The following is a 17595-nucleotide window of genomic DNA, read 5'->3' as shown; positions in this document are numbered from 1 at the left end:
GGATTAGAGCAGGCAGGCTCCTCCAGCACACGAAATCCCTGTGGAAACAGAGCATGGCACAGCTCCTCCAGCCCGCCACCCTTAGGGGTTAAGGTAAGAGCTGTCTTGTCAGCTGTCTCCTCCTCCCTTCCCTGCTCCTGAAGCACATTTTCCATGCAGCCTGGTGCTATGCCATGTGGGGTTTTTTTTCACTGCTGGATGATGACGATATCTCTGTGCAGGAGCAGAGATTTTCTTTTTCTGCAGACATACATAATTCAGTTGTCAGGATAAATGGGCTCCCTGGGTTTGGGCCTGTGTGTAAGGCTCATGCTGGATTCTCCCTTCTCTCACCAGTGTGAGGCAGGAGGGGAGCAGGGAATCCTCCCAGAGCTCCAGAGCAGCAGCCTGTGGTCTGTAAACTCACTGCTATACCTGTGAAGTTGCAAGAAGGATCTAAATCAAACCCAAAACAGGCCTGTGGAGAGGAGAATTCTTGCTGTATTTGAGAAGATTTTTTAAGGAACATGATCTCTTCCCCTTGTGGAAGGGCAGGACCAGAGCCCACTTCACACATAAAGGATATGATCTACGTGACAAACTCTTCTCAAAATATACATTTGCTGCTCTTCACACCTGTGATGGAACTGCACTAATGCCACAGTGTCAGAGCCAAACCGATGCTGTGTGTGGGGCAGAGCAGGACTTGCCTCCCCGTGCTTGATTTGCACAAAAGTATTTCCAGGGTGGACGTTTCCCATGGAGCCACAGAAGTGCTAAAAACCTGGGGAGATGCGGTGGAGGGCTCAGTCCCACGGTGCTGTGGAAGCAGGGAAAGCAGCCTGCAGGATGCTGGAGGCTTCCCTGCAGAGGCAGCACACACCCAGCACGGTGCCAGACAAGAGGGGCTGCTCTCCATGGAGGAGCCAAGCGGAATTCTCACCTTGGTGTTCCGGGAATCCTGCCACCCTTGGAGCTGCACATTCCTCTGCTGGGAGGCACAGATTTTTTTTTTTTTTTCAGAACCCTGAAGTACTTCTGGTGCTGGTTCTGCTGGCTTTGGGTTTGCACTCAGGAGCTGGAGGAACAGTTTTAGAGGTGCTGGCAAGGGTTGCAGTGGACACCTGGCTGATATTTGAGCTCCTGGAGAGCCTCTTCTCTTGTTTTTCTGACAGATGTGGAATTATCTTTACAAAATCCAGAGGGATTCCCTGTGGCTGTGTAACACAGGAAGAAGGGCAGTGTTCAGTGTGAGCTCTTGTTCTGTTGGCCTTTTAAACCCATGAGTGTCTCTGGGCTGATGGCTGATTTTTTGGCACCCCTGGAATTCTCAGGGAGAGCACAGCAATGCTTTAAACAGCCCTCTGAGCAGGAGAACAGCTGCAGAAAAACAATGTGAAATTGGTGCAATCTGCTGTGCTGCAGCTTTGCCAACAGCAATCTGTCCTGGTGGCTGGCAGGATCTGTCCTTCAGCCCTGGCAGCAGCTCTGCCCATGTGCCCTGTGTGACCCGGGAGAGCCACCTTTGTGAATCGCTCTGCTTTGGGCACTCAGGGCTGGAATCACTGAGGGAGGGGCTCTCACAGGCTCTCCCTGGCGTGCTCTGGCTTGATTTCACCCTCCTCACAGCCTTTACCTGATGGTCATTTGAAAAAGGAGCTGCTGCAAGTTTGGATTCACTGGATTTGTCTGGCTCCTGCTATTTGCTCTTCAGTGAGTTCTGCAGGAAGTGCGAGGACCAGGTTTGTGCTGGCTCTGTCACTGAGATCCCATCCAAACCCCTTTCAGGTGCGAGTGCTGGTGCTGTAGAGCATCCTAAGCATCTCCTGGTGTGAGCTGATCACTCAGCACCTCCCTGGCTCAAAGCCTGCATGGCCCAGGCTCAGGGTGTGAGTTTTCTGATGGATCCCAAAGGCTCTTCTCCCTTGGACTGAAGCCCTTGGCTTGGGGCTGGCGGAAGCAGATGAGACAGGAAGGGAACAGAACCAAATCGGCTGGAGGTTGCTGTGGAGTCAGTGGAAAAAGCTGTGGTGTGAACTTTGTCGTGGTTTCCTTTTCTGCTGCATCACGATGACGATCCCGTGGCCGTGCCATGGGCATGGCCTGTGGTTTGCAGGGGCTGTGGGCAGGAAAGAGGCAACACATGGGGAGTGTGTGCAGCCTCCAGGAGGTGGGACCTGGGCAAGAACCTGCTGGCTCCTTTGGCTGGCTGGGATTTGCAGTCCCTGATGTTTCTGGGGCTTGGCAGCACCTTTTCCTTATACAGTTGTTTTCTTGCTGCAAGCCCGTGCTCTGAGGCAGGAGCAGCTTGGCAGGCTGAGAGAGGAAGGAGAAGTGGGGGCTGCAGCTGGAGGGGTTTCCAGGCAGCTCAAACGGAGAAAAGACTGAGGCCTGTGGGAAAACAAGCCTTGCTTTCACTTGAGAAGGTTGTGCAGGAAAGGAAACCTCACACAGCCAGTGCAGCTGCTCAGAACAACTGGGACCATTGTGCTGGTGGCACTTGTGGAGCTGAGCTTGACCCAGGCAGCAGCTGGGGGTGGCAGGACCCTGGGGCAGGAATTGGGGGAGGCTGTGATGTTGTCAGAGCTGTCTCAGTCATGTTGGAGTCCCACTGTGATCCATGGGGACTCATCCCTGGCTCAGGCAGCGCCTTCTCCCATCCCAGGACAGCATCCAGGCTGCTCCCATGGGACCTGGCTGAGCCCCCACTGGGTGTCTGAGGGCAATTTTAGAGAGGAGATGTCTGCACATCTCTCATTTATGGTTCTGAACTTGGAAAGAACCCTCCAAACCAGGACTTGCCCATTTTCAGTACTGACCTGAATGAGCTCCTCTGTACTGGTGGGTAGTAGAGGCTGAATGGCATAAATAAAATAGGTAACAAATGAATTGATTGTTTTCAATGTGTGGCTGTTGATAAGGCAATTACTGTTGGTTTTTTTTTTCCTAATGTATATGGTAATTGTAACCTGCTGGATTCTGCAGCATGTTTGTTTAAATCACAGCATATATTTTAGTGAGAGATGTGTTGACCCGATTGCCAGAGTAAGTTTGTCATGAAAAGCCTCTCAGCCTTCATGTCCTCTGCTGCTCTCGGAATTCTGGAAGTGACTGAAGGAAATAACACTTCAGTGCTGGTGAAATCAGCCCCAGAGTGCTGTTTAATGGCAGCCTGATGGATTAACCTCATTAAAGGTGCTGGTGTTGTACAAGAAAGCAAAATACTCCTGGAAAACTCAGGAAGCTTCCTTCCTTGTCCTGAGTTCATTCCAAGCCTCCTCTCTGACAGAATAGGAATGTCTAAAATCCTGTTTTAATCCTGTTGAAGGTGTTGGTTTGCCTGGTGCTCTGCAGGGCACATTTCAGGGTCAGATGTTGCAGGAACGAGATAAACTGCTGGGGTTTGTGTTTCTGGGGAGGAAAGAGCATCCTCAAGCATCAGCATCATGACTCCACTTGTGCTTGCCAGGCTGGTGCTCCTGGCCTCTACATTTATTTCTTTTTTTTTCTCAGATGGCTGCTGGTGGTTGGGTTTTTGCCCTGCTGATGAGCTGTGCAAAGAAACTGTGTTCCAGGCTCATTTCATTCTCACTCTGCTTGAAAGTGAGTTCTCCTGCACAGTTCTCCTTCAGAGAATTTGATCAGTTCATACATTTGGTGGATTAATAATAATTTTTTTTTCCCTTTGGGAGTCAGAACATGTTTTAATGAATTAATTTTCAAATTGATATCTCCTTAATCATCACTGCCTCAGACCCTGTAAAGTATTTGCATCTTATAATTTAAGTGCTTTGAAACTGGCTATCAAGTGAAACTGTTAACCAGGCTGAGATGAAATTCACATTTGCACCTTAATCTTGTCTGAGCATTTTCAAGTGCTGGAAGTTAATTACATCCATGGTAGTCCTTTGATACTTGAGTAATTTTGGAGCACAATGACTTAAATTTGTGCTCATTGCCTGTTAGAAATTTCACTCCTCAGCTGACACAGAAAAATTTCCTTTTGCTCTCTGTTCTTCCTGTGGCTCCAGCTGGATTTGTGGGCAGCATTTGGGTCGTGGATTCCAGAGAATTGTTGCCAGTGTATCATTTACTGAGGGCCCAAACCTCGCAGGTGTGGATCAGGTTTCTGCAGGTCAGGGATATCTTCAGCTCCTGGAGTTGGGGACTTTTCTTTGGGAGTCCTCAGTGCTTGTTTGGCATTGTGCTGAGCTGTGGGAGCATCCCTGCCTGGATGGAAAGTGCTGCACCTCATTCCTGCTGGAGCAGCTCCCCTTGGCTCTCCCTAGCCATGGCTCCTGGATTCCTTTCCCTTCTCTACAGCACACTCATAGCGAGGCATCGTTTGCCCACAGAGCCTCAGCTGCCTTTTTGAAAAATGGTGTAATTGCTGCCCTCGCACCTCTGCAAAATATTTTAGAGTCCTTGGGTTGAAGTTTCTGCACCTACCAACTCAGAATCATAAGCTGTTTCATAAAATGCTCTGGAAACAGCAAATAACTCCCATCTGTCCTCTGCTCTCCCATCCCCAGGGATCAAAGCCACAGAGGTTGTGTAAGCAGGGGGATGCTGGATGACTTTTGCTTTCCAGCAGGCAGTGGGGACTTTGAATTTGGATTTCTGACAATGACGCAGCTTGTTGGAGCCATTCCCCATTGAAATGGGGTCTTATTCAGCACTGCTAATAAGAGGGTAAAGGCAGCTAAATACAGCTGTCTTCCTCAGTGTCATTTGGGATTTATTAGCAAATATGCAGTGGAATTGAATCCCTCGTAAGTACTCTGCAGCTAATGGTAGATAGCAATTAGCTGAAATGACTACTGTGGAGCACTGATGCTGCATCAGTGAGGGGACAGGAAATCTGGAGCCAGCAGCTTCCAGAACTCCCTGGAGTTTGGATTTTCTGTTTCATGCCCTTAGCAAAAGACTGCAGTGAAAATCGCTGGGTCTGGGTAATCCCCGGAGCTGCAGCTTGAACAAACACTTCCCCAGCAGCACTAAGTGTCTGTGGATATTATTATTTTCAGCTCAGGGGTCATTGAAAGGACTCACTGCAATGTTCCTACCAGTGGAAGTGTGTGGAGTGGGAACCTCCTCCCCTCCAGATGTGGAGGGGTCTGGCCCAGCTGCTTGGAACCAGTTCAGAATTCAGGGAGGACTTGATGCAGCATTCAGGGTTTCATCTCTGACCTTTTCCTCTCCAAACTCAACAGGAGGTTTTGTTTCCTTCCCCTCACTGCTGAGGTGAGGTGTAGGTCAGGGTGTCCCAAGGGCTCTGCCCTTTGGCTGGAGGGGAGCCAGCTCCTGTGTGCTGGTTTCCAACTTCCAAAAGTGCTTTGAATCAGGCTCCTTTTATGTGTATCTTGATTTGTTTGCCAGCCTGTGTTTGAGACACAAACCCTCTTGTCAGGAGTGGGGGATTGGTGCTGGGGATGTGGTTGGGTGGGGAGTGAGGGGCTGTGCTGGCCAAACGTGGCCAGCACATTTGGGATCCACCAGATCCTCATTTAGGAGTGAGATAATTGAGTATTTTCATCATTCTCCTGCCAGGTTTGCTGCTTGGGTGCTGATGGAGAGGAGCAGTGTGGATAAGAGGGTCTGAATGATGAATTGGTGCAGTGCCACTGCAAGGAGATGGTATTTAAGGCTAGGAAGTTGAAATCACCTGTATTTAAGAGCAAGTAATGGGATTTTCTTAAAGATTGGAGCAAATTTGGGAGCAGGTGAGAGAGAGAGAGAGAGAGGCGGTGTGGATGTGCTGGACCCTGCCTGGGGCAGAGTAAACTGCCCCAAACCCCTTGGGAGAGTGCCCCAGGCAGAGAGGAGCAGTGGCCTGAGGCTAAATGAGTGTAAATTCATTATGAATAAACTCAGGCTGTGCCTCAGGAGGATCTGGGAGCTTTCCTCAGGTATGGAAACAAAGGAAAATGTTGGGACCACTCCTCATCAGTGGAGGGGACACATCCCCAAGGGTTTGGAGCCACCTGGCCCTGGTGGTTCAGAGCCATCCTCTCCCTCTCAGGTACAGCAGCCGTGCAGGGCTGGGAAAGGAAATTGCTAAAGGGGAATAATTCCCAGCTTGATTGACTGGCAGCACGCCCTTCAAGAAAGTAATTATTTAAATGCACATTTAGTTTGTTAAGCCATTGAATATGCATTTACACTGAGCACCTGGTAAATCTGATCCTTTTTTGGTTCGGAAGAAATGTTTAATTGCCTGTCACCAGTGCTCTGAAATTAGATTTATTTTTGTACAAAACCTAATCAGATTGCAAGTAAGATGCTAAAATCTGTTGCTTCACTAAACTCATATCAATAGAAATACTAAGGGAGATTTTTTTACTACTCCTGGTGACTTTGATGGGGTTTTTTTCTGCCTTACCTTCTGTCTAAAAGCTTGGAGTTTTGAACCACACAAGGTCTGATTGGGAATGAGTTTTGCAATCGCCCCCACCAACATGAATCAAATATCTATAAATACCTTTTCTTTTCTCCTTTTTTTTTAAGGCATTTTCACCTTGCAGGCAGGAAGAACTTCTCTTGCCCTGTGATATTTGCAATATTTAAGGCAGTGGACAGCTGACCCCAGGCTGTGTCTGGTGAACAGGATAATTTTCTGTGTACCCTGATGGATCTGTTGGCAGCAGTGATAAGTTGCTGTGAGCAAGGCAGCCCTGAGCAGGGTGTTGGGAGGTCTGAGTGTGTGGTGTTCCCACTCTGGGGACCTCTATCATCCCCCAATTATAATATCCCAATTATAGTGTTTGACAGCAGTCGTGCTGATGGTTGATAATGGCACTGGTGGCACCTTGTGCTGTTCCTGTTATTTCTCACTTGACACTGTCCTTGGCTTCCCCAGCACCCCTGGGACTCTCTGCCTTCTCCAAATTGCTGGAAACATTTGATATATATGAGTTTTTGTATTTTACCCTTTCCAAAGGCACGTTTTTTTGCTGTGGAGTTCTTTGAACAGGCTTGCAGCAGGCAAAAAGGCAATCTGTGCTCCAGCTCCTCATTAGCTGCTGCCTGGCAGTGATGGGTGACCCTGGGAATTCTTGTTCAAGGCTGCTCCTCCCGTTTTTCTCAGCTCTTTCTGCCTTCACATCAGTTATCCATTAAAGACAAACTTGAGGAGGAGGGAGGGGAGGCCCTGCCCATGTTGGATTGGGAAGGGGTTTCCTCCTGGCTGTCGCTGCACAGTGGAAGGTCACCCTTTTCTGCTTTGTGAGTGTGAGGAGCAACATCCATTCCTGGCCTGGAGACTGGCAGGTGTCACTTTGATGGGGACCAACTCATCTGCCACCCACTCATTCCCCTGGCAGAATTCTGGGCAGATTGCTGAGTGCATTTGTGGCCAAACACTGCATTTAAATGTGGCCTCAGCCTCACTGTTTCCTTGTGCCAGTGGCTTTAGAGCTCTAGGTGTATGTTCAGAAAATGCACAGGTAACAGAAGAGGTAGGGGAGGGCTTGGACCTGGTTGTCATTGACTCTTTTCCCTTTACTGCTCTGTCAGGATGGTTCAGGTTCGTCCTTTCAGCTCTGTTTTGTGGGCTTTGGAAGCTTTTTAAAGTGGAATTTTAGCGCGCTTGAATTTGTTCCTTGACCTTTAGTTGATTCCCCTGCCCTTGGCATTGTGCTCCTGAGTGCTTTTGAGCCTGAAGTGACTGAACTGCATGCAAAGGTGCTTCCCAAAACCAGCTCTGAAGGGCGAGTGGGTTTTCCAAGTGGGTTGTGTTTCTGTGAACTGTTGCAATCCTTGTTTGATGCCCAAGGCAGCGAAGGCAGAGCAGGATGCAGGAGAAGCCTCCTGTCCCTTCCCCCTGTTTGCTCACGTCCCAGGCCGAGCACTGATGCTAATTAGATAAGTCAGATACTCTGCAGAGCAGCCTGTTCAAGGACAAACAGATTTTAATTAAAGGGCTGTGTGCACTGGAAGGTCGTGTCACTGGACAGTTACTATGGGAACACCAGGGAAGCACCCACAGAGTGTGAGCGTGGCACAAAGTGGGTCTGGGGCACAGAATTCACTTTGGGGTATGTGTGGTGTGGTCCCACCCTTGCAATGTGCACCTGGCTTGCGTTGCTGTGGGAATGGGAACCTTCGCTTCAAGCTCTTAAAATCACCCAAAAGTTCCACATGAGCTGGTCAGCAGTGCCATGAATTTAGCCAATCAGGCTCCACACCGGTTTTTTGGACTGTTTACAGCTGATGAACTCAATTTCTCAAAGACAACCTGGATATTGGGAAGAGTTTTATTTGGTTTAAAATTTGAGCTTAAAGTGGGTTGAAATTCAAGCTCAAGTTGGGTTGAAATTCAAACTCTAGTTAGTTTGCTTCTGTCTCTGCCACCTTCTAACTGGAATCCAGCGTTTACTCCAGTGGTAGTGGCTCATTCCTGCATTTCAGGTCCTCTCGAGACTCATCCCCACTAAGCTGCCTGAAGTTAATCCTGCTGATTTGGAGTACAAGGTGTTTCTTGTCTTCCTTCAGTCCCAAAGCTCCTTTGGGCTGTTTGGGATGTATCAGCAGAGACTTGTCAATACCTGATGATGATGCAGGATCTACAAACCATGGATGTATCCTGGGACTGATGAAATTTTGGTGGGATCCCCAGGTAGAAACTTATTAATTTTCATGTGGTCTAGCAAGAGGATCAGTAGAGAGAAATTAAACGTTTTTAATCTTAATATTTTTATTCCTGCTATCAAACAGAAGCAGCTTTCTTGTTTAAATGAAAGAGCCACTCCAGTGTGGGCTTTGCTTTGGAATGAATGTTTGTGTGGGAGTTTGAGGTGGGAGATCACAGGAGATGCTTCACAACCCCCTTCTCCCTCTTGTTACCTGGTGGCTTTGGGAACAAATGAACAGTGAGGCAGAAGAGGTCACAGGTGTGTTTGGAAGGAAAGTTTAAAACTAGGTATTGTGCTGTTTTTCTTTTATTTGGCCAGTCCTTGTGCTTGTCCTGCTTTGGAGGATGCCAAGAGCTGGGTGTTTGGAATCACATGGAGCTAACTCAGCAGGGAGATTGCCAGGGGAATGGGCTTGGATTTCAGGCAGTTCATGAACTGCTCATGGAGGAGGTGCCTTTGTTTCCTGGCAGCTGAGCAAGCACCGTTCTGCCTGTCTGTAGGGAAAACCTGGCAGGGCTGGTGTCTGTAGGGAAAACCTGGCGGGGCTGGTGTCTGTAGGGAAAACCTGGCAGGGTTGGTGTTTGCTCTGTGCCCCTTCAGTGCTGGTGTGGGGTGGCAGGAGATGTGAGAGCACAGCCTGCAGCAGCAGGAGCTGTGTTCTGGAGCTGGTGTGTGCAAGGCAAGTTGTGCTTGGTCTGCAGAGCTCCTGAATTGCAGGGCTGAGCCTGGCCTTGGGCTTCTGGCTGGCTTTGGGGAAACATCTTCCAGGTCTCAGCTCCAGGAGGAGTTAGCTGGGCAAGTTGTGCTCTTGGGCTGGGTACCACAAACTTCCTCCAAGTGCTGACAACAGACTGGAAACCACCTGTGGGCATTTATTATCTTCTGACAGACTTTTGCTGTTCTGCCTCTGGACAGAGGAGCTCTGGTTTTTTCTCAGCAGATGTCCACCTTTGACCTAGATAGTTTTGACTTTTCCTGCTCAATTTATTTTTAAAAGAGCAGAGAGAAGCATCAGGACAGAGGAGCAGGAACATGCTGTGTCCATCCCCCTTGGGAAGGGGCTGGCTTTGCAGCAGGCAGGACATTTCCAGGGAAAGCAAAGAGGAGCCACTTTGGAGAATTTGAGATAGGCATGTTCTAAAGGGACAGCTGTGATATAGAGAGGATTTGATGGAGCACTCAGAGGGGAGTGTTTTCTTTCTCTTGAAGAACTGTCACTGCTCACAGTGCTCTTTCTGACAGCATGGAGTGTGCCAGTGCCAAAGGTGTCAGAAAATGCACGGGAGGAAAGCTGGCCTGGGGGCCAGTGTGCCGAGTGCCTGTGGAAAAAGTGACAGCAGGAGAGTTAATGGAAAGCAGACACAGAGCGCTGGGAGCTGCTCAGCCAAGAAAATCTGCACAGTCCAGGGTTTTCTCTGGTATCCAGCAAAAACCTGTTACAATTTGGCTTCCCTCTCTGTAACCCCAGGGAAAATGGTTCAGGTATTAATACCTGGATGTGTGGCTTCTGCCGCAGCTGGAAGGAAAACAGGTGTTACTCCTGTGATGATTCCATGGCTTGGAGCCACGAGCCCTGAGCTTCTTGTCCAGATTCTTGCTGGGAGCCCAGGGGCTGCCTTTGGCTGCTTGCAGATATGGTCTGTAAATCAGAGAATCTCAGAATGGGTTTGGTTTGAAAGGACCTTAAAGACCATCCCATTCCAAACCCCTGCCGTGGGCGGGGACACCTTCCCCTTGAAGGTGGAATCTGGATGCTGCTGTGATTTGAGTCCAGGGGAAAATGTAAAGGTGTGCAATGAAACAAACTGTAACCATTGCAGAGCAGAGTGGGAGCACTGCAGCCAACCTCCTCTGGAAACAATTCCCTTGGTTTTGGCAGGATGGAGGCATCCTGCCTGGAACTGGCCCTGGAAGGAGAGCGCTTATGCAAGGCTGGGGACTTCAAAGCTGGGGCAGCCTTCTTTGAAGCAGCAGTGCAAGTGGGGACAGAGGACCTGAAGACCCTCAGTGCCATCTACAGCCAGCTAGGCAATGCCTATTTCTACCTAAAGGAGTATTCCAAGGCCCTGCTGTACCACAAACACGACCTTACCCTGGCCAGGTGAGTGTGTCAGCACTGCTTTGTCCTCACCAGACACAGCCTGGAGTGAGGGCAGGTTCTGTGGGGTCTGAACCCAGAAATACACATCCAGAACTGGCCCTGAGGGTGCTTGTCCTGTGGAGAACATGGGACACACCAAGGGTGGGTCAGCTCCTGCAGAGCAGGGAAGTGGAGAAAGGGATGTGGGTGTGAGGAAGGTGTCTGGAGCAAGGGCAGGGCAATGTCTACTTCTGTCCCCAGTCATTAGAGCACTTCTGAAACTGCAAATAGGGAACAAGAATCTGTCTTCAGAATTGTGGGAACCTGTGGGAAGCTCTCCAGCCTGATGTCTGTGCTGGGAAGCTGCAGCTTAAATCTGCCTCCAGCAGCTGGTGAACAAAACCCTCTGAGCTCTTCAACACCTTCATCTTGTAGAACCATTGGGGACCGAATTGGAGAAGCCAAGGCAAGTGGCAACCTTGGGAATACCCTGAAAATACTGGGGCAGTTTGATGAAGCTGTGGTGTGCTGCCAGAGACACTTGGACATTTCTCGGGAGCAGGGAGACAAGGTAATGGGCTTGCAACAGGAAATATTTCCTGGCTTTAAAAAGAACCTGTCTGCAAGTCAGTAAAAGTGATCTGGTGGAGGTGAGCTTTGGAGGAAGGTGCTGCAGGGTGAAGCTGTTCCTCCTGGCTGCCATCCCACATCTTGTGCTGCTGTGAGGATGAGGATGGGAAAGGAAAGGAAAGGAAAATGGGGGGTTGTGGTTCTGAAGGATGGGAAAGGAAAATGGGGGCTTGTGGTTCTGAGCATCTGTGCCCAGCAGTGGAAATGTCCACACTGGGATGTGAAGTGTAATTCCTTGCTCCTGTTCTTCCCTATAGGTAGGTGAAGCCAGAGCTCTCTATAACATAGGAAATGTTTACCATGCAAAGGGAAAGCACTTATCCTGGAACACAGCCCAGGACCCGGGCTACCTGCCTCAGGAAGTCAAGGACACACTACAGAAAGCTTCAGAATATTATGAGTAAGTATCCAAGCTTGGGCAGCCCCTTCTCCTGCAGGGAACAGGGCCATTGATTGAGAATTTGCAGGTTGTAATAGATAAGGAATATTTCCCTGAGATGCCAAGCTGTTGGCAAATTAATCCCAAGGAAGGTGAGGAAAGGTCTTTTATAAAATCTGAGCTAAAATTCCTGCTGGCATTGGCTTTGCTGAACTTGCTGTGGTTTGAATCGTGATCATGCAATGAAGTGCACCAGTCTGCTCCTTCCCAGAGCTGTGTTGGGGAACTGAACTCTCAGCTCCTGTGGCCCTTGCTGCTCTCTGCTGGCCTCTGTGAGGATGGATCCCTGCTTCTCTCCATCCCTGTCACCCAAGGGAAGAGTCACTTTGAAGTCCTGGTTTTCTTCTCAAGGAGCTCCACTTTATCTCCTTTATCACAACCTTCCTTTTCCTCAATCATTTCAAAGATCACCATCATGTGCCACGCAGGAAGGTTGGCACCAGAATTTTTGACTTGTGTGTTTCTCCTCTTACTTCAGAGTTCTGCTTTTGTGATGCAGTTTTTAAAACAGGCTTTTTAAGTGAAGAGAGTGATAAGATCTCATATCTGAGGATGTGATAGTGCCTATAAATAGCTCACCACCCTTTTTCCAAGGAGTGGTGCATGTAGCATAGCCGGGGCCAGATTTGTGTCCGTGGTGAGTGCTCCAGCGTTCTCTATGTGCTCTGTGTGTGTAAAGGGGACAAAAACAAGACACAGAAGTGCCAGGAAGCTCCCAGAGCAGAGCCCTGGCATGGCACTGGGGATCTTTCTCCCTGGAGCAGGACAGGGAAATCCTCCTGTGCCCCGGTGCTGTGCCTGTTTCTGATTGAATGTGGGGTGGATCAGAGCAGATGTGTGAGCACAGCTGGGATTCCTGCACGGAGCCACCCATTGCCTGAGGGGCCAGAGCAGCAGGACCTGCACCTCTGGCTTGGCACGAGCTCCCAGGGGTGTCCAGCACAGGTCACCAGCTGACATCTGTGCCCAAGTGCTTGGGAGGGAAATGGCTTCTCCAGGGCTGGCTCTCCTTCCTTTCTGTGCAAGTTTCCTCACCGTGCTCCCTGCAGGGCTGTGGCTCATGGATGTTCTGCCCTGGTTTCTTTCAGGAGGAACCTGTCCCTGGTGAAGGAGCTGGGGGACAGAGCTGCCCAGGGCCGGGCTTATGGCAACCTTGGCAACACCCAGTACTTACTGGGCAACTTCAGTGAGGCCATCGCCTTCCACAAGGAGGTAGGAGCCCCTTTCTTTCCTTCTCACCACAGCCCAGCAGGCACAGGGAGCTGTTTCCCCCAGCTTTTTCCTCCCTCCTGTGTGAACCCATTTGTATCAACTCACACCGAGCAAATCTTACTCCAGTCCCCATCAGCATCTTGTGAGTAGCTTGAGGGAAGGGTGCTGTTGGCTTGGAAACCAAAGGAGGTATCCAAGGGCACGTTGCAGCTGGGTCTGGCAAGGGTTTTTTGTGGTTTTTTTTTTCCTGCTCTTAATTTGTCTCAGTCTAGATTTTAATAAATGCAAGCCATGAATTTAATTAAGCTGCTGAAAGAGCTGTTGATCAAGAATAAATGCTGCTTGTAGAACATAATAACTTTCTGCAAAGCTTTACAGGGAGGTGAGGTGACAAAGTCCCTGCCCCAATTCAAATGCAATTTAGCTTCAGTTGCAGTTGTGTGTCAGTTCCTTTGCTGTGGAAGGTGGAAACTCACTGCTCCTCTGGTTTTTAAATGCTGGGGAGACAGCACTGGGGTGCAGCATCACTCCCACTTTCCAAGAGCCTTTCCTGATGCTGAATTGCAGAAGAGGGAGAGGTTTCCTGCTCCTCCACCCCTGTGCAGCAGGAAACCTCTGTCCCACTCCTGTTGCAGCCTGTGGGAAATCAAGGCACAGAAAAATCCTCCAAACCCTGTGCCTGCAGGCCCAAATATCAAAATGAATGCAGGGTTTAACCTGAGACCATGGAAAAGGCTTCCAGCTTTAGAGATCAGAAGCAGGAATATGAGTTTGCAATATAGATAGAGACATGTTAAGCTAGGTAGTGGAAAGTTTTAATGTTTTGAAGTTAAGATGTAGAAGTAATGATAAAAATAATAAGTTTTAAGGTGTAGTTCTGTAGGATTGTGTGTCACTCTATGGTAGGATAAAGAAAGCCCACATTGCAGCAGGATGTGTGATACAGTTTAATTAGCCATTGGTGTGAAAGTTAAAACAGTAGATTATTACCTAATAAACCTTTAAAACCTCTTGTAACCTGTGGTCCTGTGACCACTGACCACCAACTCCTGGCGTGTGTGGTGAGGACGTTCTCACTCCTTGACACTGAGGCAATAAATCATGTTTTAAGACGTGTCCCAGTGGTCCCAATATTCATTCATTCAGCAGCCCTAAAAGCTGGCTCTCAGGGAAGCTGCTGTGGGGTCAGAAAGGTGTCCCTGTGCTGACTGAGCTGTGTCTGCTGCAGCGCCTGGCCATTGCCAAGGAGTTTGGGGACAAAGCAGCCGAGCGCCGAGCCTACAGCAACCTGGGCAACGCCCACATCTTCCTGGGCAGGTTCGACATCTCTGCCGAGTACTACAAGTGAGTGAGGGGCTGCTCCCTGGGAATCCTGAGCTGTCACAGCCAGTCCCTCAGCTCCAGGGGCTGTGACAAGGCACCTGGGCTGGCAGGGCTGCTGTGGTGGGTGATGCAGGGTGTTATTCCAAGGTGTGATGTTCCCTGTGGTCTGGCAGTGACCAGGGCTCTTTGTTTGCTGCAGGAAAACACTCCAGCTCTCCAGACAGCTCAGAGATCAAGCAGTAGAAGCCCAAGCTTGTTACAGCCTGGGGAACACGTGCACACTGCTTCAAGACTATGAAAAAGCCATCGAGTACCACCTGAGGCACCTGGTGATAGCACAGGAGCTGGGAGACAGGTAAGGGCACTGAAGACCCCTGACCCTTCTCTGACTTACTGTCCTCCCTTGCTGGGGTTAAGCACCAGTGATGTGTGTGCTTAGAAGTCATTAGAAATCTCTGCGCAGCCAGTCTTTTGTCCAATCATCTGTGAAAAACACGACATGATTCACCTTTCTCATGTCATTCAAACCTGAGAGGAGATTGTGCCCTCAGTGCTTGCCTGTCTGGGCTGAGTGAGCTTTCTAATGAGAGCTACTTCAAGAAAATGCCTGGTGCTCCATGCTGTGCCAGTGGCTGCTGCTGTGTTACCGCAGGAGGGCCTTGGAGAGCTCACTTATGTTCACAAAAGTTGTATTTTCCTTAAAAGCTCTGTGTGTTTGGGGTACACAAAATGTTTCACTTTGCCCTGTTGCTCTGGGTTGATGCTGGAAACCTCCATGTACAAATGATGTTGCATGGAGATCATGTATCTTGTTTCTTGGTCTTGCTCCTCCTTATTTCAGAGGGGTTAGCCTTTTAATTTTTCTTAAATTTCGTAAATTTTTTGAGAGGTCTGTTCCTTTTTCCTGGATGATCCTGAGCCCTCCTGCAGCTGAAGTGACTCGTTCAGCTGAATTCCCTTGGAGGCTGAGTGTCCTCCACTAGATGGAGCAGGGACATCAGGATGGGAGAGCTGTGCCACCACCCGGGCAGCTCTGCTCAGGGCAGGCACAATCCCACCCAAGGGTGAATCATGCTGTGGGGGTGCAGGCCTGTGGGCTCCTGCATTTCTGGGAACGCACACCCTTGTGAGCAGAAGGTATTGAACAGGGTGACAAGAAAAACGTTGAAATGCTGATCAACCCGCCCAAACCTCTGAAAAGGGAGTTGCAGTCATGCTGAACCTCCCCCCGCGCCCCCAGGTGCTTTTTTTATCTCTTCTCCCCCCACATCTGCTCGTTTTGCAGAGCTGAGCAGGCTCTGGGGAGCAGGAGGCTCTGCCTGCTCCTGCAAACAGCTGCTGGAGCTCCAGGGAGCCAGGCTGGGGGTCTGGGCTCCACATTACCCTGCTTTCCCTGGCTCCTGAAAACCAGCAGCAGTGCCCTGGAGACCTGGTGGAAATCTGTCCCTGTCCTCTGTTGGGTGCAGTTTCATGCTCTGTGCTCACTCTGGTGATGCAGTGCTGGGGCTCAGCTGGAGCTGCTGCCTGCCTGCAATGTTTCCTCCTTGCCATTTTCTTGCTGGTTTAGCTCTGGGCTGTTGATGAACCAGAGCTGGACGTTACACTCTCTCTGTGCAGCTCTGGAGAGGAGCCCTGGCTGTGGGAGGTGGAAGCTGGGCAGCAGCTCTGGCTTCTCCTCTCGGGCTGGTGCTCACCAGTGAAGCCAAACCATCCTGGCCCTTGCTGCAGCACTTGAATTTTGTCCCTGTGGGTTCAGAGCTGCTTCCCAGGCTGTTCTCCATCCCCAGCTCTTGCTGAGCTCGGTGTAAGAAGAGTAGAAGATGCCCAGCACATTTATTTTTCCAGTGTAGAGAACCGTTGTGGAGGTGGAAGCAGAGCAAGGAGCCTGGCTGCCAGTGCTCTCCAAAAGGCCCTGCTGGGCTTTGCCCAGCATTTCTGTGGTTTGACAGTTTCCTGTTCTGCAGGGTGGGAGAAGGAAGAGCCTGCTGGAGTCTTGGCAATGCCTACGTGTCCCTGGGGAGCCATGAACAGGCTTTGCACTTTGCAAGGAAACATCTGGAAATCTCCCAAGAGGTAAGAGAAGCTGGTGCAGATCAGAGGGAACCTGTGACCCCTGGTGAGAGCAAGCCTATTTTATTCCAATAAGTTATATTAATGCAGTCACCTGGCTCTCAGTGCTCTGGAAAGCCCTTCTCTCTGTGCTGTTTCAGTGGTGTTCTTAGGAACTGCAGAGCTTGGCTGGAAAACCCTCTTTTGATGGGAGGTTCCCTGCCTTCCCCTTAATTGCAGCAAATGTATGAGCTGTACTTTGCTCTTAATCAATGTTTTGAGTAAGAAAGGACCTGAGCACTTGTCCACTGGCTGCACAACACCCAGCAGGTGTGAAGGCACTCAGGTGGTCTCTAGTCTGTAAAATCCCTCTTTCCTGAGCACAGGGAGGTTCCAGCTGAGTGTCCTGGTGCTGTGGATGCTGTCCCTGGATGCACACAGCCTGCAGCCAGCCCTGTGCCACTGCCACCCCCTTTGGGGTGCTGTGTCTGCAGCTGCTCTGGTTTCACCTTGGCCTTGCCCAGCTCTCTGCAGCTTTCCTGCTGTTTTCAGGTGGCTCAGAAGTGCAGAAAGCCAGAATTCCATTGTTTGCTCTTTTCAGTGTGTTGAGGAAATCGGCTGTGGCCTCTTTAGTCTTCCCCAGATGAAGAAATTGCCCTCTTGAAGCACTAATTGAAATCACCATCTGTAAGTGTGCTGGGTGTTCTCCTGCCTGTCTATTAGGTTGGCTAAATCTCCGAGTAGGGCTGACACAGCAGCCTAATTACAGATTTAATTATACTTATCAGACACACAGAAGAAATACTCATCTTTGGCCCTGTACATTTTAGGACAGATTAACTTTCCCAGCTCTGCTCAGGCTGGGGCTGAGTCCTCAGAGCTGAGGGGCCATGGGAGGATCAGGGCTGGTGGTCCTGGGGCCTTTGGGGTGGAGGGGAGACCCAGCAGGGTGGGGGTCCCCAGTGTTGTCATTCCAGCTGTGTCAGGAGCGGGTTCCTCATGGCAGGTGGCTGATGAAGTCCCCCCCACCTTGAATTATGGAGCAATGCAGAGACTGTCCATTTGACAAGCACCAAGATTTTGGGGATTTGGGCCAGGAGAAACCTTGTGGAATTCAACCTTTTCATGCTGATGTTCATAACTCACTTCCAACCACCTTTCTTCCCAACAAAAATCTAATGGTGGCATCGGAATCCAAACGAAACCAGCTCAGGATAACCACACTGGAAACTGCTGCGGGTTGTTCAGAG

At 49.9% G+C, this 17595-nt stretch overlaps 1 protein-coding gene across 2 annotated transcripts in view; it reads left to right on the top strand.

Moving 5' to 3' along the window:
- GPSM1 (G protein signaling modulator 1) overlaps positions 1 to 17595 on the top strand; it is a 64062-nt gene that overhangs the window by 10125 nt on the left and 36342 nt on the right. Inside the window, exons 2-8 of one of the 2 annotated variants that reach the window (XM_066332888.1) lie at positions 10492 to 10713; positions 11128 to 11263; positions 11580 to 11722; positions 12850 to 12973; positions 14202 to 14317; positions 14496 to 14651; positions 16261 to 16369. In XM_066332888.1, the coding sequence (XP_066188985.1) occupies positions 10492 to 10713; positions 11128 to 11263; positions 11580 to 11722; positions 12850 to 12973; positions 14202 to 14317; positions 14496 to 14651; positions 16261 to 16369 (1006 nt within the window). Of the gene's footprint in view, positions 1 to 10491; positions 10714 to 11127; positions 11264 to 11579; positions 11723 to 12849; positions 12974 to 14201; positions 14318 to 14495; positions 14652 to 16260; positions 16370 to 16968; positions 17033 to 17595 lie in introns of those variants that run through there. The other variant, XM_066332889.1, reaches the window with a different exon arrangement.

The sequence above is a fragment of the Sylvia atricapilla genome, chromosome 19, assembly GCF_009819655.1.
Source record: "Sylvia atricapilla isolate bSylAtr1 chromosome 19, bSylAtr1.pri, whole genome shotgun sequence".
In the NCBI taxonomy this organism is placed as follows: Eukaryota; Metazoa; Chordata; class Aves; order Passeriformes; family Sylviidae; genus Sylvia; species Sylvia atricapilla.
Note: the sequence above shows the minus strand (reverse complement) of the source record. Positions and strands in the feature narration are given on the sequence as shown.